This window comes from Planococcus citri, chromosome 2 (assembly GCF_950023065.1).
Source record: "Planococcus citri chromosome 2, ihPlaCitr1.1, whole genome shotgun sequence".
Taxonomy (NCBI): domain Eukaryota; kingdom Metazoa; phylum Arthropoda; class Insecta; order Hemiptera; family Pseudococcidae; genus Planococcus; species Planococcus citri.
The window spans coordinates 52,496,463-52,522,437 of NC_088678.1; the positions used below are offsets into that span (position 1 = coordinate 52,496,463).

A 25,975-nucleotide genomic window follows, 5' to 3' on the forward strand; every position below is an offset into this window, starting at 1 on the left:
CCTCTATCAACATCGCTTGAATGTTCTCAAATTTTGTACTTGGCTGCGTATTTAAATTGTTTGGAAAATATTTAGGTATCTCATTAATCAGATTTTCAAGGGTGAGGTGCGATGTAAACCCAAATTAGGTATCCATCTATCTTTACTTACCTACCTACCTACCTATTTATATTTTTGCATTCTTAATAAAAATTAGAATAATTTATTGAATTATATTTGTGTTAGTTCATTTCAAAAAATCAAACTAGAAAACTTTTATAAGAAAGTTTGAGAAAGAAATATGAATATGCATTTTTTTTTTAAGAAAAAAAATAGCTTCTATAGGAATTTATTTATTTTGTGCTTCGTCAAGACTAATAGACTACATATGTGTATAACCACATGTACATATAAGTAGGTACCTATAATTTTAAAAACACATATACTTACGAAAAAATAAACCAGCTTATAAATGGTAGGCTCGTGATCAAAAAAGCGTGGGTTTCCATTTTGACATAATGTACTCAAAAGGGACGTCAATAAGGCACGAATTTAATCATGTCCACCTCAAAATGTATAGTCTACCCTACCCTGAAAGCACAGTCTATGGTATTCTTTAGAATGAGAGCTTGCATTTGTAAAGGCAACACCAACATTCCTACGAAGCACGGTTAAATAATAAGTAAACTCTTACAATATGTTATTTTACAGTGCGTTTCAATTAAAGGACTCGGATTTCGACGTGGCAGTTACAAATGCGTTTGTCAGAAGGGTTTCTATTTTCTAAACAAAAGCGCAGATCACGACTATTTCGACGGTACGATAATCGAAGAAGAATATGAAAAACTCATGTTGGTAAGTTTAAGTTTCCCTAGCGTGTATTTTAATTGGCTTCATCGAATAGCTTCTTGTCATCTCTGTATAGCAATAAAGGCTTCGAGACTGGAGCAAAAAATATTTAACCTTATATAATAAACCACTTTCTACTCTTCTTAAATGACAGCGTAAGCGCTTCTATCTCATTAACGAAGCTTTATACTATTAAAAACGATGCCGATAATTAAAATTTAAAACGAGCTGGTGAGTTGATATTTAAAATACCAAAATGTAATTCTAATTGGAAGTTGGGTTTATAATTTTCGAAACGGAGGATATTTTGTTCGAAAATGGAATAATTTTTGCACGTAATGAGATGATGATGATGATGATGATGATAGTGATTGTGCATTGTCATTTTAGAAGATAATGTCTCGCGTAGGCGGTTAATAATTGTGTTGGAAGCTTGCAAACTTTTTTTTATTTCTGTTTTTTTTCCTTTGATAGGGAGAAGAAAGTATTTACAATGTCTCGGGATCGTTTGAATGTTTGCCTTGTGCCGAAGGATGCGAATCATGTGTCGATTCGAGGCCTTGTGTATTAGCTTTAAATTGGGTTCTGCGAACAACCATTCTCATATTATCCTGTTTAATCATTTTGTGTTTACTAATCGTCGAGTTCTTCACGTGGAGGTATCGTAACGTGAAGGTAAGCAAAGCAACATTGATTTATCAATTATTTATACGTAGGCATACGATATTAGATGCTAGATTGTAAAACTTTTAAATTTATTCTGAAAATACTCGTAGGTAGCTTGATACACTTCAAAAATAGGACACAAATAGACTTTGTATCTAGGTACCTACTACCTACCATATCTAATAGAGGAGAAGGTACAAATATGGACCCCCTCTAGCTTTTTGGCTTTAAAGGGTAGAAAAAATCATCAATTTTTTTTTTCGAATATACCATTCGAAAGGCCAAAGACTCTAGTATATTGTGTAAAAAAAAAATTTTTTTTTGTTGAAAACTCACGGAGAAATTTGAAATTTAGAAAAGTGACATAAAATGGTACAAATATGGACTCGGGTACAAATATGGACCCCCTCCAAAAATGAATAAAAATTTCAGAAAATTGAACAAAAATTTATTTGAAGATGTTTTTCGATGCTTTGGACTTGTCTTCTTTATTAATAACACTTTTCTCGATATTCTAAAAACCATTGAATCAAAATTAGATGAAAAAAATTTAGGGGTCCATATTTATACCCATGCAAAAAATTGGCCAAGTTTATGAAAAATGAAAAATCATGGTTCCATTTTCGACATTTTGGACTTGTCTTCTTTGCTAATAACACTTTTCTCGACATTCTAAAAAATATTGAATCAAAATTAGGTAAAAAAATTTAGGGGTCCATATTTATACCCATGAAAAAAATCGGCGCAGTTTAAGAAAAATGAAAAAAATTATGAAAATCAGTTAATGTAAAGACAAATATGAAAGTATATTTTGAAAGTACACATTGTAAGCTACTTACTTCGCTAATAATTTTTTTTCCAAACTTTATTTGAAGTTGATGAATTACCAAATGAAAAACTTGTAAAATTTTCCATTGTGAAGAAAATAATGCGCAAACAAAAACAATTGCTGATGAGAGACACCCAAGTTTGCATGGATCCAAAATAAGTACTTGGATCATCCATACTACACTACTAGTATATTTTTTAGTACCCAGAATGACCGTAGCGCTAGTGGATGTACACTAAACCATGGGGGGTCCATATTTGTACCTGGGTCCATAATTGTACCTTCTCCTCTACTTATTATAAAAATACTCTTAGTCTATGAAAATTATTAGGTACCTAGCTACAATTCCACCTCCTACCTAAACTTTTCTCCTATATTAAAAAAAAAGTTGATCGACTTTATACTAAATTTGGGAGGGGGATCTGAACTTCTGAAAATTTAGAATTGAAAAAAAAATCGAAATGCTTTTTGAAGTACTTAGTGAAAAAATGATATTGAACCCCTCCCTTCCCTTCCCTTCCCTTCCCTTCCCTTCCCTTCCCTTCCCTTCCCTTCCCTTCCCTTCCCTTCCCTTCCCTTCACTTCCCTTCACTTCACTTCACTTCCCTTCCCTTCACTTCCCTTCCCTCCTCTTCCCTTCTCTCAACTGCCAGCAGTGGGCAAAACAATGTGTTCCCTGTCAAGAAGCCAAAGTTTTGCGACACACTCGTTCTCCACTCGGTGATTTTAAAAAGGTGCCACGTTTTAACCACATACATGTGGACATTGTCAGCCCTTTGCCTCCTTCACGCAGTAAGGAATACCTCCTGACAGTGATTGAACGTACATCACTGTGGCCAGAGGCATGCTCTCAGCCAAATCACCGCAGAAGCAGTTGGAGAAGCAATAGCATGCAAGTGGGTACCTTTGGAGTACCAGCGACCATCACCACTGATCAAGGCCCTCAGTTCGAATCAGACTTATTTGCGAAGATGTCAGCTACAAAAGCAATTCTATGGTGTTTTCTCTAACGCGTTTTCTCTAATAACAAATTTTTCTAATGTCATTTTTACGAAAATTGTATTCACTGATGATGAATTTCCTAGCGTCGCTTTCTCTAACGCATTTTCTCTGACACAATTTCTTCTAAAAGACAAAATTTACAATAATATAATTTTGTATTGCAGAGCAAAGAGGAATTTTGATTTTTTTAAACATGTTTTTCAACTTTGGGGATCTTTACATTGTGGGCAGGGTGTCGAAGGAGGCTGTATATTGAAAATGTGAAAGGATGGTATTCAGAAATGTTTTCACCAAAAACTGAAAAATTTTCAAAAAAAGTTTACAAAATAATCTGAATTTTATATTTTCAAGTGCCTTACCTACGTTTATTTTGTTTTTGTCTTTTTTTGGGGGGAGGGAGTTTGGGTGTGGGATTGTTACACATACACACCCGCAGAGAAGGTTTTTGGTTTGATTCATCAGATTGATATTTTGGATTTCAAAAGGGTTGTCTGTTATTTTATTTTTTCCAATTTTGGAAACCTCTGCGAGAGACCAAGGAGGGGTTTTTCTTGAAAAAAGAAATTATATTAATTTGGAAAAATTCAGACACAAACATGGTAAATTTTCATACTTTGAAATGTGTTTTAGAGAAAAAATAATGTTGGCAAAATTTTTAGTAGAAAATATGTGTTTTAGAGAAATTGACGTTAGATAAATTTTCTAATAGAAAAAATTGTTTCAGAGAAAATGTGTTAGAGGAAAAGTCGTGATACCGTCTTTTTTACTATTTTTCAATCATGGAACAAAAATTTGGGGACTCCCCTTTCTGAAAAATATTAAGGTATTTTTGGGAAAATAGGTAGCTTGTTTTTTCATATTTTAAATTAAAAAATTTTGAATTTCTCACTTATTGTTCCCTTATTTTGGAAATTTTAAATTCTAAAAATTTTCTCTCAAGTTATGATAAGATTTGGGCTAAAAGATCTAAAATTTTGAACTAAAAAAATTGAAATGTTTTTTAAAATAGTGAAAAAAATCGATAGTAATAATATCGCAAACCCCTCCCCCTTCCTTTTAAATCACTAAATACTGGTAAATGCCAAAGATTACTAGTAATATTAACCACAAATTATCGGTAAATAACCAGAAAAAATTACCCATCTACTACCTACATATCAGTCATTTACGGGGGGGGGGGGGACACATGCAGGGCTACCTATTTACAAAAAATGACCAGTAAATTCACGAGAAGTTGATTGTAATTTACGAAAATTTAAAAGTACATTTTTGGAAACATAGATCAATATTCTACTTAAATGTTGGAAACGGACCAAATTTTTTTCCATTTTTTTTTTTCAAGTCTCGCATAATTAAGTAAGTACTCGTATTAAGGAACTGATCACAACTTTTTCCAAAATACTTCTTCAGTCAAAAGTTTGATGATTCCGACAAACATAATGTATTTTTATAACTCATCCCGATATTGTATTTGTGAGGTCCGAGGAGGAATGTCCCCCTCAAAGTACGATATTTGAAACTAACATAAAAATTGATACTTTTGGACAGAACCGAACTCAGTCAACGTCATAGTAGGTACGTTGTTTTTCCTTCAAATCTGCATTGTTCACGTAAGTATTTGGAAGATGTTAATAGAATTGCATACCCAGTTTGCCGCAAATACACAAATCATTTTCAATGGCTCATTTCTTACGAATTTATACCAAAAACGAAGGGTGGTGTTCTGATTTCGCTCGATTTTTTAATAATTTCGTTTTGATGATAACCCTGCAGGTGGCGGTAGTGGGAGAAGGGACTGGTATTTTATATTCCAGGGTTTGAAAAGTAGTACCCACCTACTTATTTTGTATAAGTTGGAAATAATGGTTCTTACGTTAGATGGATTCTCGTGAACTATTAAAAATGAATACTAATCTATCTACGGGTAGATAGGTGGATACATACATGATACAAGTACGAGTAGAGATACTTAAGTAATGTAAATTATTGTCGCGTTCGTAGTACTACATGTAGGTATTACGGTTTCACAATACCTGAACATATTTGCTTTCTCGTGGAATCGTCTGTACAAACAATTCATCTAAAAATGTGAAAAAAGTCAATGGAAAAATACGTGGACGCGTTTTAAAAAACATACATACATACATACAAGCTCTCGAAGAAAACAGATATTATTGCAATGAGAAATTTCGGTTGGCGGAAACGTTAACTTACCTTTCATTCGTATACTAACATATAGATACTTTGTATCACACAAACATCACGCCAAAAGAATATAAAAGACTAGAATTCAATACCGATGACATATACTTAGAATAAATACATATATTTTAGGTTATTTGTGGAGTGTTTTCCAGTCTTTTCTACTATGTATATCGTACCCTTTGGAACAAGAATCATTGTTCAGCAGTTCGTACTCGCGTATGTGAATTGAATAGGTATTGCTCGTTATTTTGATGAATTTCTCTGTTGTAGATAGGTAGATGATCGCTCATTATAGGTTTTATCTTCTTACGTATAGATAGTAGGTACTCCTACATACGTTTCTACGTTTAATAGATTTGCACGCGTTAATGTAGTTTAAAGGTTATCAAGTTAGGAACTAATCCGTCCTTATATGATACACGTGTTGACGAGTACAAGGGAATGCACACAAAGTTGACTAAACTTTTTGATTTGTCTCATAGGAAATTTAGCTTTTCATAGGTTAGGTACCTACCTACGGGTACGATATCTGAAAGTATTTGATGAAATAGATTCTCTTTTTTGTAACCAACAGATATACGACCGAATTGGAAAAAACTTTTATATAGTTAATCACTGAGTCATGTTTTTCAATTCAAGTATCGAGGGTATAAAATATATAGGTTTAGTTTCAGATGGTTTCAGTAATTTATTTCATTGTTCGAGTCGTACGATTCAGTGTAACTTTGTTATGTAAATTCTATATAACTAGATGTTCACTTGTTATATCTACTCGTATTATACTGCAGTACTGTTTTTCTAATTTATAATCAAAAATATGAAAGTTTCAAGATGAAAGTTTCCTACACTACTGATTAATCTTTTCAGGTCGTTCGAGCAGCTAGTCCAGTATTATTAAGAGTTATCGCATTGGGAGCATTTTTCGTATATTGCACGGTAAGACTAAATTTCATTTTTCTAATTTAGTTGCACAATAGTCTTAGAAAAATTGGTAAGAATAATCGTATTAACTACCTATACGTAAAGATATGGTCTGAGATATTTCATCTCTCTACTTCGCTTAACATGCAAAATAATTCAAATTTGTTGTTTAGAAAACAGTACGGGTATGCCAACTTCATGATGTGCATGAATCGCTTTACATATAGCCTATATTACCTTGTACCGCAATATGCTAAATAAACATGAAAAGAATATCTACGGCTTTATTAAAAAGCACTGTGTAGCATATTTTGACACGTTTAAACCACTGAACAGAGTGTTGAAAAGATGGTTTTCTCGCTTTAACGTGATGTATGTATTAACAACACGTATCCACACGTCATTTTAGAATCATAATTTTCTTTCCCTCCCCTCTTTCGAAAGATGGGGTATTGACTTGGGTTAATTCTAATTGTAATTTTCTCAATGAAACGCGAAGAAAAATAACTCCGAAAGGCAAAATTTTAGAAAGTCTGCAATCAACTGCCAAAAAATAATCTAGAGATCGAATCTGATTGGAATTTTTATTGTTGAAAGGAATCAATTGGCTGAGCAATCTATGAGTGCAATGAAACTTTTTCTTAAATCCTGAAAATCATGACTAGATGCAGGACTCAAAATTTTTCACAAATGCTCATTACATTTTGTTTGAAGCATTCAAATTTTTCTGGAAGTTTTTAATCTATTTTTATAGATCGTACGTATGACACTTTTTCAAAAATGTTTAATGTTCTAAAATGCTCAAAAAACATTTTCAAAGAATGGACTTAATTTTTGAAAAAAATTTTCCAGAAATTAATGCTCTTTAAACGTGATAATTGAACCTTTCCCTGTTACACTTTAATGTCGCGATGGGCGATGGGGCATCTCAGATTAGAAAAATGGTTTGCAAACAAAATTTTCTGCATAGATGATACCTACAATTAGGTGAATACTTCTTGAAATACCTACTTTTTACGGAGTTTACGGAAGTGGTTCACTTTGAATTGAAAGTACATATCTTACATGAAATTGGAATGTCATCATCATGCCAAAAAAGAATTACTTATCATAGAAATCACAATATGAAAAAAATCTTTCTTCCATGTAATTTCAGAATCAGCAAACCACAGTTACACGATTGCTTACTTGAATACTTACTTAGTTGAAATTGTGGCGGGTTTACGGAAACAGGGAAGCGAACAAAACACAACACTCTGTTCGAAAGTTATTACATACAACTCTTTCATTCGTGTGGTATTCTGAAAAATACTTTTTTTTCGTAAATAAATTTTCGCTTGCGATGCAAGAAAATGTAAACTTTTAACAAGTTTTCATGATAGAATAAAATGTTATGCAAACAATAAAAATTGATAAGATCACTCTTTTATCCCTTCTATTTCAGACTATAGTGATGTATCCGACTCCGACGATAATCACGTGTACAATAAAAGTTTGGCTTAGAGAAATCGGATTTTCTATAACATATGGAGCTTTAATGCTGAAAACCTGGAGGTAAGCATTATATTATATTTTATTGGAGGAAAAAAATCTGCAAAACACCCGATGCGTTCGAGTTTATAGATTTTATACATTTCAGGAAAAAACTTTCCAATTTATTTCAATTTTCTGCTGTTGTCTGCGGCCTTATTTTGTATTTTCAGTTCTTCTCAGACAACGAGTAGGTACCTACCATATAGACTGACTAAGTACCTATATACCTACCTGAAAGAATATTTTTCGGGGCAATAATGCAGCCTTTGTATTGATACAAAACAAAAAGAAAAATATCTTTCGAGTTATGGAGTTATAAAGAATTTTTCTGCTTTGGTGATGTAGGTATTAGATTTCGATGACCGACAAGGTGGCTCTTATTTAAAAGAAAGAAGAACGAAGAAAGTAATAACTTCGTATTTTTCGGCATATGAAACGAAAACCGGGACAAGTTTTTCTACTTGTTTGGATTTCTGATACGATATTCTTATTGACATTATAATTTCTTTCGGGCGTTATTTTTCGACAAACTCGGAAATTAGAAACTGTACGGTTAGATTTGAAATGAGCTGGATGTTTATTATGAGACCTAGAGAAAAGTATTTTGTGATGTCATCGTCATCGTAGGGTCGTGAGAAAAGGGTTGTTTAATATTGCCGCAGCCTTAGGCGTTGGATGGACTTTTACCTACTACACTGAAAACGTAAAATGTCCATTACAAACAAAGAAATGAAAACATATTAAGTTTAAGTTATGTAAACAACGAAACAAACATTTGATGTAGTATAAGTTGAAGTAGGTAGATAGTCGTATCTCAAATTTGACCAAGTTTGCCATACAACTAAAGTTGAATCAATGCAAAAATAAATTTTGAACTGATTTCTCAACGGTTTTGATTAACTTCTAAAATTTATTAATAAAAAAAAATCAGCACTGTGCTCGGATTAAATATTTTTGTGAAGGAGAAAAGACAATTAATGAAATGAAATGTCAAATCCAACGTTTTCTTCAAAAATGAAACACCTGGTTACTCGAGGAAAAAAATAAGTTTTATGCTCGGTGGTAGAGAAGAGACATATCTTGAGAGAACAAAAGAATGCAAACTCGTATCTATGTATATGAATTTTACTTCGCAGATTAATTTATTATTTTCATTGTGAGCTATTTTATTTTCAATCATTGAAACTTAATCGAAGATTCACCTTAGAAAATTAATAAACATAGAAAACGGAAACGGAAATCTTCCCACGTTTCTTCCTGTTGTTGATTTTACACACCACGTTGGTATCTGTTTGACATCCAAGCAACCAACGTCGGTTCTCCGGTTTAATAACTCCAAAAGAGTTTTTTTTTTCATCACGTTTATTATATTTTGTAGACAGTTATTGGCAATGCTTTGATTCGAACGTGTATAACTTTTCCATGGTAAAGGAAACTGTTACGCAGGAAGCCCCTTAGAGAATTCTGAGAATAGTGTCAAATTTATCTCCGTATTGGGATGATAAGATGATGTAAAGCTAAAGACATTATTACAAGGCCTGCAGGCTGCAGACAGCACACATAACATATTGAAATGTTGATCTTTATGCTTATGGACAGCGTAGGCTTTAAATCGATTTTATACAATTTAGAAACGAGCAATTTTCTTTAAAATAAGTAGGTATAGGGCTATATTGTATAATACTTGGATAAAAATATACTCAAATGAAGCTTGGATTAATCGTAGAGAAGTACAGAAAACTTTTTGAAATTCACATTTTTCTAAATTACACAATTTTAAATAATTTTCAGAATTCCCTTCAAATTCTGAAATTAGAAAACGTGATTGAAAATGCATACGACCTTTGATAGCGATGAGAAAATAATGAGTAGGTACCATAAGCATTACGTATGTTTGCTTGTCTCATATAGAATTTTCAGAAAGAAATAATTTTATTTACAGAGAGGCCGTCCAATGTTCAAATGTCCATTTCAAAAATATCCTTTGTTTTTTTCAAGCGATTTTTTTTAATAAAAATTTTCTTACATGAGTACAATTTTTTCCCCGTGTTAATCACCCAGTTTGAAAGCTCTCTCAAAAGAAAAGAACAAAAAAACAAAAGTCAAAAAAATGCAATGGATAAAATTTTTTATATTTGCGACTGAATCCCTCTGAATGATCCCATTTTCAAAAAAAAATCCTATCCCCTCCCATTAATGTTCTCCCAAAACTTCAATTTTAAAAATTAAAAAAAAAAACTTTTGGAGATTTATTCTTATTACAAAGAGACTAATATTTGCTGGGGGAGAGGCAAAGATGGATTTTCTCTGACTCATTTAAAAACATTCTCATCAGAAATTAAAATCTTCAAAAAACGTTTACATACTTCTTTTTTTTAATTTTATTCGAGTTTTTCCAATTTTTGGAGCCTCTGTACAAGGGAACCAATAGAGGACCGAGGAAAGTTTTTTCTATAAATTTGATTATTTAGAAGAATTTATGATCTACGATGCAAACTTCCATTGTCAGATTAAGACAATCATTTTTGTATTTTCAAAAAAATACCAACTCCCTGTTTGTATACGTTTTTAATTTTTTTGAAAATATTACATGGACTCTTTAAAAAAATATATGTTGTGCTTTAGGGTAAATACATTATATAAATTTTCAACCTTTTCCCCTTCACTCTTCATCTACATAAAAATTATAAACTTACCTAGGTACTCTCTTGTCAGTTTCTTTCCATTGAAAAAAAAAAATCAAAATAATAGGTAGGTAGTTTACAGAGCGAAAAAAATGAAATTTTCTTAAAAATTGACATCTGATCTTTCTTGCTTTTGAAAACTTCAAATCTGATCGATTGTACGTACAATAAATTCGCGAATTTCCCTTCGAAACTAGGTATACAAATTTTTATTCTAGCCGATTATTTTCAGACTTTTATGAAATGAAAAGAGAGTGAAAAATAAGGTGCGAATTAAGTATTTGAAAGTTTGAATGCAAAATTGAACCTCGATGGATAAGTATACCGCTGAGCATTCTAATTTTTCGTATTTAAATTCAAATTAACATTCATTAGTAAGTTTCGTCAAGATTAGTGACGACATTTTCGACTTGGTAAGTTTTCGTTTCATTAGAAACAGGGAAGTACTTTTTCATTATTTTGTAATTCGACTTAAATCCTTCAGTTCAAGTTGAATTGATATGCGATAAACTATGGCACATATACCTAAGTGTGACAATTTTTGCTTCCTGGTGCGATAAAACTTACCCCCCCCCCCCCTTGTATCATCAATTTATATATCAAGTTTGTGAAGTGGGTGTATAGAGTGGGGATACTTGAAAGTCAATTAAGTAATAATTACGTGAATTTTTCGAAAATTTAACTTTTAACACTAAAACTATTGAATATTTGCATATTTTTTATTCAATTAAGAAGTAGGTGTCTCTCTTTACGGTTCTATTTAGCTACGTACGTTCTCATAATTATTCCGATTTCTTACTTAAACTATTTCACGTCAGTTTGATTTCATTTTTTACCGTCGCATCGCGTATTTTCCAGAGCTGTGGGTAGATAACCTTATGGCAATAAAAAGTTGAGTTTTTATCTTGATTCAAAGTACCTATATAGAATCAAGCTGCGTAGAAAAATGTCAACTCTTTCGTAGAACCTACCTTTTTACTTCTTTTGCTTCTTTTTTTTCGTAACTAAATAGTGAACCATTTTTGTATAAAAATGACTAAAATAACTTCGTTAATAATTCAAACGTTTTCAGCATAGGAACGTAAACTTTTGAAATTTAAATTACAGGCTGTAGATTTTTTACACATTATAATGGGAATTGAGATGAAAGTTGCCAAAGCGTGTAATATTTGAATGGATAAAATTAATGCTACCTTTGAGATTGTGGTTGTGTTCGTGCCAATTTCCGTTTAAATTACAGTTCGATACGCTCCTTCATCACGAGAAAGACGAAACTTTAGATGTTATTCTAAAACTTCAAACTTTCTTATTGTAAAAATTTTAATGAGAGAGGTCAAATATTCGCAATTTTCACCTGAATAAACGACAAATGTTGACATTTTATTATCATATCACTGTTGGGTGATCTACGAGTAGGTATTTTACTCGTCTATAAGATGAAAATTCATCTTAGGTTGGTATATTTAGGTAGGTACGTAAAATTATAACGAGCATTTATTCATAGAAAAACATAAATAAGCAAAGGTACCTAATAAACAGAAAAGTCGTTCAGAATTTTGATTATTTTTTTGTATAAAATAGGTTTTCTTCCAAAAAACAGATTATCTAGGTACCTACCTATTGTCAATTTAATGCAGATGTCAGAATTTCGTAACTAGGTATTGTTGGTTCATCATAAACATTCCCTAGTATTATTATTACAAGCGAAATGAAATTTTCGATAATATAATTGACCCGAGGAATATACCTAATACATATTTGAATATAATACTCATCAGACCGTGAAAATTTTTCCAAAAAATAACGAATAATTAAGCAGCTCGTTTATAATTTTTCCATCGATATTCGATGATTAAATTTTAAAAACAGTATTTATTTTTCTTTCATACCTTCTTAACAAAATAACATGAATTCGCAAAAAGTTTACTTTTAAATAAGCTTACAATCGTTTGAAATTAAATTACCAGTATATCTTATAGCATAATATTCGCGGTTTTATTTAGGTAATTTTTTCCAAAGGGGGAAAAAATCGAATTCACCGAATTCTATTTTCTTTTTTACCAAACAATATTACAAACTTTTCTTTCAGCGAAATTTAAAAAATTTTCTGCCGATATTCATCCGAATAAGACATTGAATTATTCATGCAAAACTGTAAATTCGGGTAACGGCAACAGCGCCAAGTTTGCCTTGTTTAAAATTTATTTCAGTGTAATCCTAAAAACGAAAGTAGCTGTCTACTTGTATAGGTATTGAAAAGTGTCAAAAATTTGTTAAAAAGTTTAAAATTTTTCAAAAGTGGCCACAAAAAATTTTTAATTTGCAAAATATGTAATTCCCTGAACAAGGACGTTAGCCCACTGCCTACTTATATAATATTCATAAATGCAGAATACTTACCTACCCACTCTTTTTTATTCCAAGATTTCAATGAGCTTAGTTTTTGAAAATGAATCGTTTCTATTTGTGAGAAATAGAATATGGCCGCACTCCTAAAGGGTTAAGTTCCCCCAGTCTCGGCTCATCTATCTCACCTATGAAATATTTGTTCGTTCAGCAATACCTAGCCTAGCTGCTTAGCCATCGAGGCATTGTAGGTGATTCTCTAGAGTATCTGACAATCCTGATGATTATATCCCATCAGATTATTACGTGTCTGATGAACCTGATGATCATTATTCCCATCAGGTTTATGACTCGAATGTCTATGATGCGGTCGATAAATCACTAACAAGGCTACAAATCTACGTAGGCGTAGGTGAGATTACGACGACTCACGACTCACTCAACTCTATTTAAATTCTTAACCTAATTTTTGATCCATACACTCAAAGAATTTCTCTTCTATATTCGTAGTTTTCAAGATAAATACATTTTTAAAAAGTTCCATTTTCCTTGATTCCTACTTATTTTGAGAATTTCCCTCTGAATACTATTTAATTTAGTTTAGGTACTCGGATGAGTTATTTAAAATCATTAATTAATTAATTTCCGAGTTTCGACTAAAGTTTTGAAATGAACCAGCAACATAGTCACTTAGACAGTATACGTTGAAAGCTTCAAACGAAATTCAACGTAAATAGAAACGAAAATAGGTCCTATATTATTTCAAATTTATTTTTTTCGAGTTTTTCCCCAACGATACAACACCACTAAACAAAAATAAATCACCTCTTGTAATTCTACCCTACTTCAATTCAAACTATCTTGTCAGGCTTTGAGAAAAATAAAAAGGATGGTAAAAGATGTACTGAATGCAATGCTGAAAACCATATACTCGAATTCAAAAGGAAACATCAAGGTCAACTTTGATGACAGGTACGTTGCTCTATTCGAAATAACGTATCTACATAATTTAATTTCAAAACGTCCGAAGAACTTTTTTTTCTCAAAACATGCGACATTTTAATTTTTTCATAGCATCTTCACAAGTGTTGATACCTTACTTAATATTTTATAAGTCATGAGTTAACCAAACTCGAACTTATCGATTGATAATGTTTCCATCCAAGTTGTTTGCAAATATTTATCTACAATCTTATTTTGAATATCAAAAACTGAGACCGTTCACTTTACGATATAGTTGCTTATTCGATGACAACATCGTAGCGAAAAGAGAATTTATCAAATTAAAAAGTAAACATTTCTCGTTTATTCAAACAAAGCTCGGAACTTGAGAAATTCCCAAAGAAAATGCCATAAAAAGAGAGAATCGCGGAAGAAATTTTGAAAGATTATTCGAGCGTAATAGTCAAGAGAGTTGTTCGGGCGAAATTCACGACGAAGAAATGAAACCTCGAGAAATTACCTATTTCTTTTTACCAATTATTTGATAATCATTTCGGGTAAAAAAAATAAAACAATAGGTACTGTTCAGGAATTTGATTCGAGAAGAAGGGAAAAAAATCATCATATTACGACCATCTGTCGATAGTAAGTATTTAGCTTTTGTGTAGAAAAAATATTGAATTTTTACCTTAAGATAATACCCTGTTTGAGATCTCACCGAAAGTTGGATTGTTTTTCAATACCTACCAAAGAAAAAATACCATTAAAGACTTGAAAGATCTAGACGGTAGATTGCTTCTTATGTACCTAATGGGGAAAATATTCAGTGATACGTTTTTCTCACAGTGATTTGACGGTGTGACCGGGAATTTATTCATCTTCACATCGCCTTTCTCTTCTTCTCCTGTTCTTATAAAAATATAATTTTTGCCAACCTTCTGCACTTCTAATGAAATTCTGTCCCTTATGTTGAAGAATTTCTAAAGCCATCTGTGTTATTCACATACATGTATGTACTCGTATAACTCGAAACTGAATAAAGGAAGATGGAAAAGTCACATTGTTGAGAAAATATTTCAAATCTCATTGCACTTTCAATTTCAAGCTTAAGAGAAATATGAAAACAATGTAATTTGTAAAGCTGAAACACTTGCATGGAATGAATTACCCGCTTGTATGCAAATTTTGTTTGTATTAGTAAGCCCGACGAAATTAAATTATATGCGCGCACAAAGAAGTTATCCTACCCCTTCAAATCTATGAACTAGCATAACTTAAAACATTTGTGTTACTCGGCTTGCGGTATCAGATCGTGAAAGGCGTGAAAATGCAACAAAAACACCTTTTCAAATTTGATTAAAAGAGGCTTTCTGTATACATACTCGTAGAATAATATGTATTGGTGTGTAGAGATGAATCAAAATTTACTCGATGAAATTTTCTTTCGCGTAGGTACTTAGTGTTTATTGTTTGAATCAAATGAATTCAAATACCCGATGAAGTTCATCTACCTATTGTAGGTACCTATCTTATATACCTATCCCTATACCTACACATTTTTGTAAAATCCAAGATAAACAGCCATAGGTAAGCATCTTATCGAAGAAAATACGAAAAAAAGGAACAAAATGTCGGATACTTGTTTTGTTTACTTAAAGAAGTAAACAATAAGATACTTTATTTATATTGTTCATGTGCCCTCAAAAATTGCGTGTATTAATTACCCGAAGGCATTCGTTGATTTTCTCGTGAATTTAATTTTTCAGGATATCGGTAATATTTCGAGTACGTTCAGCCAGAGCAGTGAAAATCACAGACATAGACCTGATGAAGAAATTAGGCATTATAGTTTTAGTGTTCAGCACGTTTTTATGCATTAGAACATTGGTAGCTCCACCTTTGGTACTGACAGTGAGGACAGCTGATGATTTGAAGGCATATCTGTGTGAAACATCATGGTGGGATCATTGGTTCTCTATCAGTAAGTAAAATTAAATGAAGTCTAAACTAAATTTTATCGTAGATACAACACGCTATTTTGGATACCTACCTGTAAATTTTTTTCAATTTTTTTTTGCTTTAAAAAATAATATTCGTCCAGTGCATTTATTAAGTAAAAAATGAAAAAACCACCTACTCTGTTTTTTCCCTCATTTTCTTCTCTTTTTTTCTTCATTTTTATTCAATGACCCAAAACGCGTGTAAAAGAATTTAGAACTTACTTACTAAATTAAGTTTTTTACTTAACGTACCTAAATACCTATTTCTAAAAATGAAAATTTAACAGATCTTCCTTAAAATATGGCTGTTATAAAAAGCCTTTTAAATTAAATAGGTTTTCGTTAAGCTGAGAAATTTAATCAAAAAGAAAGCAACAGCTTGACTAGTTCTTCTTAGTTTCTTCCCTCGCAAATATTAAACACCAAACATGTTCATGATTTCATTTAGGTGCCTCTGATTGAAATTTTATTAAAAGTATAAATCAGTTGAAATATCCGTTAATTCTTATGTGACTTGTACCTACATTAACTAGATACCATAAGAATACCTATACAGGCACCTGTTAAAATTCACTCAGGATGTAATTTTTAATTATGAAAACGTTTTGCAAATAACTGCATTGTTCGCTCGTGCCTTTATTAATATTTTTAGATAAGTTAGGTATTAGTTTTATGCAAAAATTAAGCTGCAATACGAGTAAACCTATTTTGTGGTTCGATTAAAAAAAAAAAAAAAACATACTTAGATATGCAAATGTTTGCGGAGATTATCTCTCGGTATCCTTCTTTGTGAGATTCTTTGCTTTTGAAAGAGATTACTTTTCAATGAAATATACTTACGTGATGTTTTTGTTTTTAGTGGAAGCTTTGTTCCTTGCTTGGGGAATCAGATTGTGTATTGTTGTTCGAAAGGCTCCATCAGAATTTAATGAAAGTCGTTTCATTTCAATGGCAATATATAATGAATTTCTGTTGTCGATATTTCTTAACGTGTCGATGTAAGTGTAACATATAATTCTACATGAAACTCGTATGTACGTACTTAATTAGGTATGCTTTTATTTATTTACTTAATTCAATTTGTTTAGATTTTTGGCATTTGTGCCAATTTAACTACTTATAAAAGAGGAAGAGATTTTTTACAAGAAAAATATCCTATAAGTAGGCCTTAAGGCTGCTCTGTCACTTAATTACAAATGTATCTATCTATGTCAGTTTGATTTTTATTTTTTGCAAAGCTTGTTATTTACCTACTGATATGAGTACTGATCAGTAGAGTATCTATTGATATGAGGAGGGTACTTAAAATCATAATAATAAGTACCTAATAGGCCTACGTAAGAAATTAATGATGCTGTTATTGCTGATTTTTATCATTTTGATAAAATATGAAGTATAATTTTTCCATTTAAGTGTTTACCATCGCCAGGTTAATTTTAATAATTAATTAATTATATCATTAAAATTTAGTTACTAACCCTGTGAATATTTTTTGCAGGTTTTTTCTTCATTCTCCAGCCAATCCAGATCTACTTTATATTATTTGTTTCTGCCATACGCAAATTACTATTACTCTGCTATTGTGTTTCATTTTCGGAAGCAAAGTTAGTATCTATCCAAATCAAATAAATTACCTATACATAAATTTAAGTACTTATCTATTCGTTAAAAAAAAAAAAAAAAAAGTCAGACTAGAGAATACAACTTTTGAACCTGAAAAATCAGAATTTTTCACCCCTGCAGTGTTGCAGTTCCTTCTGCTTCAAATCGTGTTATTGGCAATAGTTTTGTCCAGCTGTCATTTTAAAGGGACAATACATCTAATAAACCTCCACTAATCTAATAATTATTACCATAAGTAAAGCATAACTCGTTTTGTACAATATACCTACCTATTGAAAATTTCTATCCAAGTCATGGCAGGTATAATAATTGAAGAGTCCACGGAAAGAACTAGACAAGTCACTTTTTCAAACATTTGTATTACGGCGTTTTAAAGTATCAAAATGCTATAATTTTGTAGTGAATTTGAATTTCATAAAAGTGATGACTGGAAATATATTACACAACATCCCACAAACACAACTCGATGCATAGGTAATAGAAAAAAAAATGAAGAGATACGCAAATTACAGGTTGAAAATTCACTCTTTTCGTGAAAAAATCAAGAAAAATCCCGAAAAATTAGCGTTTTGCAACAACTTGTATTCGATAAAAATCGATTATCATGATGACATAATGAAAAATTTTCACATTCTAAATATACTTATTAATGTTGACATTTTCTTCCTTTTGCCTCAGATGTGGTCTCGGCTCATTTCTCTCCCCTCCTCTATTTTTCAAAGGCCATTTTTACTACAAAAAACCAATTTTTTTCAAAATCCAAACGGACTACATTTTCCCACTCCTCAGTGTAAATTCAATTCGACCTTAAACTTATTTTTGAAAATTGTTGACTTGCCTGGTTCTTTCCGTGTGGTTTTCAATTGTTAATTAACAACCGAAAAAAAAATGAAAAAATGGGGAATTTCCCGTAACATCCAACTCCAGGGGTAAAATAGCCCATAAGACTCAATTTTGATTTAAAAAAAAAAAAAAAAAAAAAAAAAATTATCAATATGAAACTCTAAAACTATGTATAAATAAACTGTAGCTACTTAGTTAGGTACTCTAAAATCTTCAGATTTAGTTATCAACACGTTTTGAAAGCTACTTTCTACACGAATATGAAAAAAGGATTTTCAGGTTTTCAAAACCTCAACCTAGCCAACTATATAAACTCTCAGGTCAGAACAGAAAATTTTAAAAGTGTCAATTAATCAATAGAACTTTTTAAGGTCTTAAAAAACAACAATTTAGCCCTTATGAAACGAAGGCGAAGGCTCTCGAATAAGAATAACAATTCTCTTAAAAAATCTGAATTTTCAAAAGAAGGAGGGGGAGGTTCTTATATCGCCCATTCTTGAATCTACCTCTGTCAATGGTACATTTTCATCTCGAATTCACATTTTTGAAACTCGTTTTTTTTTCCTCGGGCGCCCTTGAAAAAATCCAGGCCCCGTGATAATGCACCCCTTGCAAACCCCCTCTCACCATCGCTGGTAATGGACATTATGATTAGGAGGACCCAAAAAGCTTTTACATTATTCAAGAGGCATAATATCCTCCTCATTGCCTCTTAAGTTACACTTACATGTACCTCTACGTAGATGCCTAGACAGACAATTTTGGAAAATACCTTATTCCGTGCGTTTCATTTTCATATCAACGCCATCTACCGTCATAGAAAACTATTCTTGCTCAAAATGCGTTTAAAAAGAAAGAATGAACTTATAGGTTTTCAATTCGTTGGAAAAGGGAAAACGAATTAATTATGATAAAAAAATACAATTGGCTCGATAAATTATGTAATAGATACCTACCTACTGTGTTTCATTTGGAGTAGGTAATTTTTTCAAGTCATCCAGTTGAGCAAATGTTCTACTTTTCGTGTTTTGTTTCAGGCTTATATGGTGTTCAAAGGGCACGGTAAAAATGCAAATGGCTCAAGTACTATTAATATAAAACTATCAACGAGTAAATTTTTATCAAAACCAGCTCATCCAAGTTCTTCCCAAGCATTCCCATCGAGCAGTTCAATAAACATATCAGGCGGTGTTGATAAAATGACAGAACAAGATATTCAAGTGAGAATATTATTCAGAATACCTACCTACTCCTACTTAGTGCCTACTTATGCATGCCTACATCTCTCAGTTTAGATAATGATTTCTTGACAAAACTAGGTAACTAATTGTAATTCAATCGTTACATTTTGTAGGAAGAACTACAAAACATATGTAAACAATTGGAAACGCTGAAAGATAAAAATTCACGTTACGGGAACAGAAAATTAGCCTCGAAATTAAGCTCAATATACGACTGCAGTGTTAAAACAATGGAGGAAATCTCCGTCGAAGAAGAATCTAGCAGTTCGATGGCTGCAGAAAAACCTTCAGAAGATAGTTACAGAATAGAGATGAAAAACGTTAAAAAGATGACCAACGATACGAACCATCTACGCAATTCTTCTATTCAAGACGCTTCTAATAAAGAGACTTTTTTAGATTATAATTGTTGCTCAGCAAATTCCAAAAGTAATAATAAAATTAAGCATGTAAGTAGTAATTCATCTTGCATCAAGGATTACCTTAAACGTAATTCCATATTCGCTAGTGATATCAGAAATTCGAATAAAAATTTCGAAAATAAAATAGAACAAGCTCAAGCCCGTACAATAATTTTCAATGTTGAAGATAAATCGCAATGCAAACAAGTTTCGCTGTAGTTGTGATTTTATTAAACAATGATTTTTTTTCAATTTTTTCGTTTTTTTTTTAATTACATGTATTTTTTTTACTCATTAAAATTTAGTGTTTCTTTTAGCAACAATTTTTATAAAAATGAATTTTACAAATATTTACTTGGAAAAAGAGATTAATTTAAGTCTTTGATTTTTATTTCAGACATATCTCATATGATGTGTGAAATGGTCCATGTTGTTACTTTTTTCCTTAGGTAGGTATACCGAAAAATGTCTTCATAATGTTGTTTTTTGTGTGTAATATTTATTTTTGTATGTCGAATGCAATTTTCTTCCTTTTAAATTAAATTTCTCTACTTGAGTAAGCGAACTGTGTATTTATGTAATTTAGAATTTTTTAGTTTTTGTTTTATTATTTTAAAAGCGTTACCTAATTTACATTATTTAATACAATTTTCGCTGTATAAGCCATTGGTATACGTTATGAGATTTCATTACCTACATGATTATAATAATGCTGCTTCTCAAGATATTGTTAAATTTTTGATATTATGAAAATACCTATTCATTTTTTTTAAAACATTATTTCATTATGACCATTTGTACTCGTGTTGAATTTGTTACCAATAAAACGTATTTTTCAATGTTGTTTATTTTTGTTTTCACTATTAGGTATATGCTGAAATTATAATAATTAAAAAAATAATACGAAGTTGAAATTTCAAACCAGTATAGTACTTTTACAGCTAAATTCAATATTCAGAATCGAGGAAACATTATTAAAGTGATGAATGCACGTTTGTATTTATTTTTCTACCTGCATAATCAAGGACGAAACTAAGAGGCGGTGGACCACCCTCCTCCCAGTTGTCAAATTTTGGCATTTAGCAAAGTCGACCAATTTTAATAAAGCTGGAAGGACTAGGAACCAATTCATGGAATTTTTTATTGCATTGTTTTCTAGCCAAAAAGCCCAACAAAACTTCAAAAAACTGCTATTGCTCTAAAACTAAAAACGGTGCATACTTGACCTTAAGTCATAGTATTTTTGGCATTTTTTTTTCAAATTTTCTGAAGTGGTGGGTCAGGGTTAAAAATCAAAAAAAAAACTAACTTTGGAGTTTAAAGTAATACAGAAAAAATGTAAGCTCTAGAAGTGCCCATATTAAATGGTGATATGGATCACCAAGGGGAGAGGAAGGAGATTTTCGAAAAAAATCATCGTTTTTTCGTTCTGGTCAGTGTGCATATTTTATTCTCGTATCGTTTGAAAAACTGTTTTCGTAGTTTATATCTCAATAACGTGCAACTTGTCAATAAATTGTATCTTATCTATTAACGAAGACCACGAGCAGCTAATCGAAGATTATAATGTATTGACGGGAAATTAAAGTGTAATTTTATTACTTACATGAAATCATGTTACAATGTACGAATTTTTCCATGCATGCTCTACTGATAATCACAGTTGGAGCTAATAGTCTTTGTATAAATGCAAGGGAAAGTAATGTAACGTTGTTTTTCAATTTATATTTGTTTCCAAGTAAGAATGTTGATGAAACTTCAAAAACAAATGGAATAAAACCCATTTGAGGGACAAAAAGGTGAAAATTTTTATTTATAAAGATGTTATTTCATATTTCACAATACTTATGCTCAACTTTTCAGTGACCGGGCTTCATTTTAAATGGAATAAACCAAATTCAAAAAATCTTATTTGAGAATTGGACACCTGAATAGTTGGTACTTTTTATTACATGAATACGTACTTATAGGAAAGCTATTGGTTTATTACATCTTCCCATTTGATAACAAGTGATTCATAATTTTTTAAAGCACTGCCAAACAACTTCTAAATCATTAATCAACGGTATCTTAGTCTCTCTACTTTTGTTTTCTTGAAGTAAATTATTTCACAAATGGTGATTGTTTGTTCTTTCTTTGGCAAAAATAAATGGTTTTAATTTAAATATCCTCTACTTATTTTTGAAATTATTTTATTAAAAACCCAAATTGTCTCCATTAAGAAGCGTAAGTTCCAAGGGGGAACTTCCAGAAAAATGTAAACTGCTCAAACATTCCGTAAATTGATGAGAAAATCGAAGGAGCAGTTAAGTATTAGGTATCCAGGAAAACCTTATTTTCTAGTCGTATTTTATATTACAATCGCGTTCAAAAGCTCAAATTTTACATGCGTAGGAAAAACAATATTTTTTTAGTAGAGAAACTGCAAATTTATAAAAAAGCTTTAAATTCCTCACTCCCCCTCAAAAAACAACTTTTTTCTGAAAAGTGGCTGTTCACGATTGCAGTAAGAATATGCCTTGAAAGAAAATTTCCAGACTTGTAGCTGCTCAATTTTGCACTGTTTGAAATTCCAGGGAATTTTTTGTGAAAGATTGGGTTTTGAAAATACCTAATTTTTTCTCATTTAAGGGTGGAAGTGGTTCAGAAAACGTGGTTGATTGTTAGAATGTAACCTAGATGAAGGAGTCCCAAAGTTGCAACTTATTATAGGTACCTATCTCCACTTGTGTCAAAATTGACCCTTCAAAATGTAAGAATTATAATAACTTTACATAGGATCAAAAATATGTATTTCTGGAATAATGATTGGCCATTTCCCATCAATTTATGCAATTTTTGAACCATGTTGGAAAATTTAAAACTTCGTATAAGATTCTTCTTGAACAAATGAAATTTTTTGGAAGATATGTACCTTACGGGCCTCCATGCCGGATGGTAAAAAAAAATGATCAGAATCGAAAAAATTTTAGTTGTTAGAGACCAAACTATTTTTCCTAAATGGAATTTTTACGAAAAATCCAAATTAGGCCTAAATGTTAAAATTCTGAGAGGGGAAATTGTAAAAAATTCTTGATAAAACATAAAATGCAAATTGTTGAAACAATTTTAAGTAGATCAAGAAGCTGAAAAAATTGTTGCAGAAACTGTTTTTTTTTTCAATTTTTCAATTTTAAAATCACCAATTTTGTCTTTTACTCATTTTTAAACATTTTCTCTATTTGACAGGTAAATAATAATTAGGTACTTAATTAAACAAAAGAAAAAAAGAGTAGATCGTTTTATTCAAGAGTTTAGACATTTTGGGATAAGGTATATCCTTTTTGGAGTTTTTTCTTTTTTTTATGTATGTTAAAACTAAGAGGCTAGAGCAGTGAGCTTTTGTTTAATGATCACCAGAGGCCAACATGGAGATGGGTTGAGTTGCTGAAAACTAGTAACATGTATATTTTATTTTTTTTAATAAACAGAGTAGGGGTACTGAGAAACTAATACAGACAGGTAGGTAGTGGGCATGGGCACTACCAGTGTTCTGATTGTGATCAAGAATCAATTGTTGGAATTGAATTTTTTTTTGCGTAAACAAAAATTCTTCGATTTATGCGTAGTTTTCCCAACTTCATTTCAAAAAATATCATTCGTACCTACTTACTTATTTCTGAAAAAAATTAATTTTTAATACTTATTTAAGGAATAAACTCACTTCTGCTCTCTATAGTTATATCTAAACGCAAGAGAACAACAAGACTTTACTTTTTTTTAAATAGAAAATACCTTCAATTGGCTCGTTACATTTAAATTCACTAAAAATAATTGATAATATTTTTCACCAAATATTACAGAGTATAGGGATTTAAATCTCGCTCTTGAAAATAAAATACTTATAATTTTTACTCATTATTTTTCTGAATGGAGAAACACGCAACAAAAGAACCACGTACACGTATTTTGATGCGACAGAAGCGGCAGATGATGTTATTCTAATACCATGTTGAAACAAAGTGAATGACCTGCATGTTCATTATACGCATTTTAAAAAAATGACCTTGATGAACGATCTGATTCCATTTCTCCTCTCTTGAGTCCATACGTAGGCCTACGAACAAAGAAATAAGACGAATAAAAACGTATAAATGTAGGTAGGTACATTGCATACCTAGACATATGATGGATATTCAATGTAAAGTAATTTTTAATGTGTAAGTATTTATACGTTTTTGAAATACCTATGTACTTAATTACATTATAGGCGAGCGTACGTACGTTTCTATCCTCGCTAGATATTTATAGGCTACATTTGTTCAAGAATGACAATAAATTTTTTAATACAAGTCTATTAACAAATTGTGAAATTTAAAAACGTCTGCGTAGGTTTCTAGGATTTGATAAATTTTCAAAGAAGTAATTTTTTTGACGGCGAAAATCTAAGCAGTTGAGAGCGGAAAATTACCATTTTACCGTGTTTGACTTTCGTCTACATTTTCTACGATAATGAAAACAATTAAGAGAACTGTCCATTACTCGACGAAGTACCTAATTTTTAGAAAAAGCATTTTTTTAACTTTATTTTTTGCGTGGTTGTAAAAATAAACATTAAAATTTACAGTTTCTCGTTTATATTTACTTAAACTGGTGACACGTGTATATAACTGCAAACCAATAAATTAAAAAGCGGTGCATTATTGCGCGAACCAAAAAGTAAAGAAATTTGCACCGCGTAAAATGCATTTTGTGAAATGCAACTTGAACCGCACTCGAATGCAGTTTGGCAACCGAGCTTAAGATGAGTTAAATAGACACGTGTTCTATGAATCGAACCCTTAAAACCGTACATCCCTGACAGAGTATTCTCAACGAATGTGCACCCTCTTTTAGTGCATTTGTTCACCTCGGATATTTACTATGTAGGCTACTACAGTCGTTACTACGTAGAATGTTCTGTTCCCTGTTTGTTTTGACGGGAATTTACGCTAAAGGAAAAGTAGAACTGGAAGGGACCTCTAGACGGATCGATAACGTTCGTAGGGTAAAACGATGCTATTGCTGGTTTTCGTAACGAAAATCGAGTGCAGGTCGTCCATTGAATATGCTTTTTGGAGCAAATTTAACTTCATCTTGAGAATTTTTTTCGCTGCTAAAAAGATGATTTGAAGATTTAAATGAAGACGAGTTGAATTTTACTTGAGATAGTTTTGGGGATTGGTGGAAATTTATCCAAGTTTGTAAGTTATACCTATTTTGGGCTATAGTATGATTTCATTTTATTTTTGATTTGAGGAGATTAATAATTTCAGTATAGATATTTATCAAATTAGGTTACAAGTTATCTTTTAATGCAACATAAATGCACCTATGTGGTTTTTGATTGATTACTTTACTTACTTACATCCATCAATAAATCATCTGGGTACATTGATGAATTTAAAAAAAAAAAATTATTTCAGAATTGCTATTCAAACATATTGAAACTTAGGCTCATTAATTGACAAAAAAAAAAAAAAAAAAAAAAAAGATAAAAAAGATACTGCGCACTTTTCGTTTGTCCCACAGTCTTCAATATGGTCCCCATTAACCCTTATCATTTGAAATACGAACATAATATCAGTATAAAAAATAAACCAAACAAGTAATACTGGTTACTGTGCACCATACGAAACAAAAACGTTACTCCATGTCCTTTTATTTCTTTCTTCTCCTACTCATGACTAACAAAAAAAGAAAACTAATTAAATCGAACTTGTGAATATACGTTACACGTGTAGACCCATAAGTAAGTTGTGCACCCGTATATACAACGTTACTCGTACTCATCGCATTAGAAGATGTGTTAAATGTTTTATTTTTACCGCGATGAGAAGTATATAAAATGATTTTTGAAACATTTAGTTAAAACCTAACAAATTTATTTTTA

At 31.4% G+C, this 25,975-nt stretch overlaps 1 protein-coding gene across 1 annotated transcript in view; it reads left to right on the top strand.

The window, feature by feature from the left end:
• LOC135836416 (probable G-protein coupled receptor CG31760) overlaps positions 1–20,849 on the top strand; it is a 135,414-nt gene extending 114,565 nt beyond the window's left edge. The window contains exons 5-13 of the mRNA XM_065351238.1: positions 691–834; positions 1,303–1,503; positions 6,398–6,466; positions 7,896–8,005; positions 15,723–15,937; positions 16,816–16,954; positions 17,455–17,560; positions 19,460–19,642; positions 19,777–20,849. Coding sequence (XP_065207310.1) covers positions 691–834; positions 1,303–1,503; positions 6,398–6,466; positions 7,896–8,005; positions 15,723–15,937; positions 16,816–16,954; positions 17,455–17,560; positions 19,460–19,642; positions 19,777–20,283 — 1,674 coding nt within the window. The 3' untranslated portion in view covers positions 20,284–20,849. The remainder of the gene's footprint in view (positions 1–690; positions 835–1,302; positions 1,504–6,397; positions 6,467–7,895; positions 8,006–15,722; positions 15,938–16,815; positions 16,955–17,454; positions 17,561–19,459; positions 19,643–19,776) is intronic.
• Positions 20,850–25,975: the final 5,126 nt, after the last annotated feature.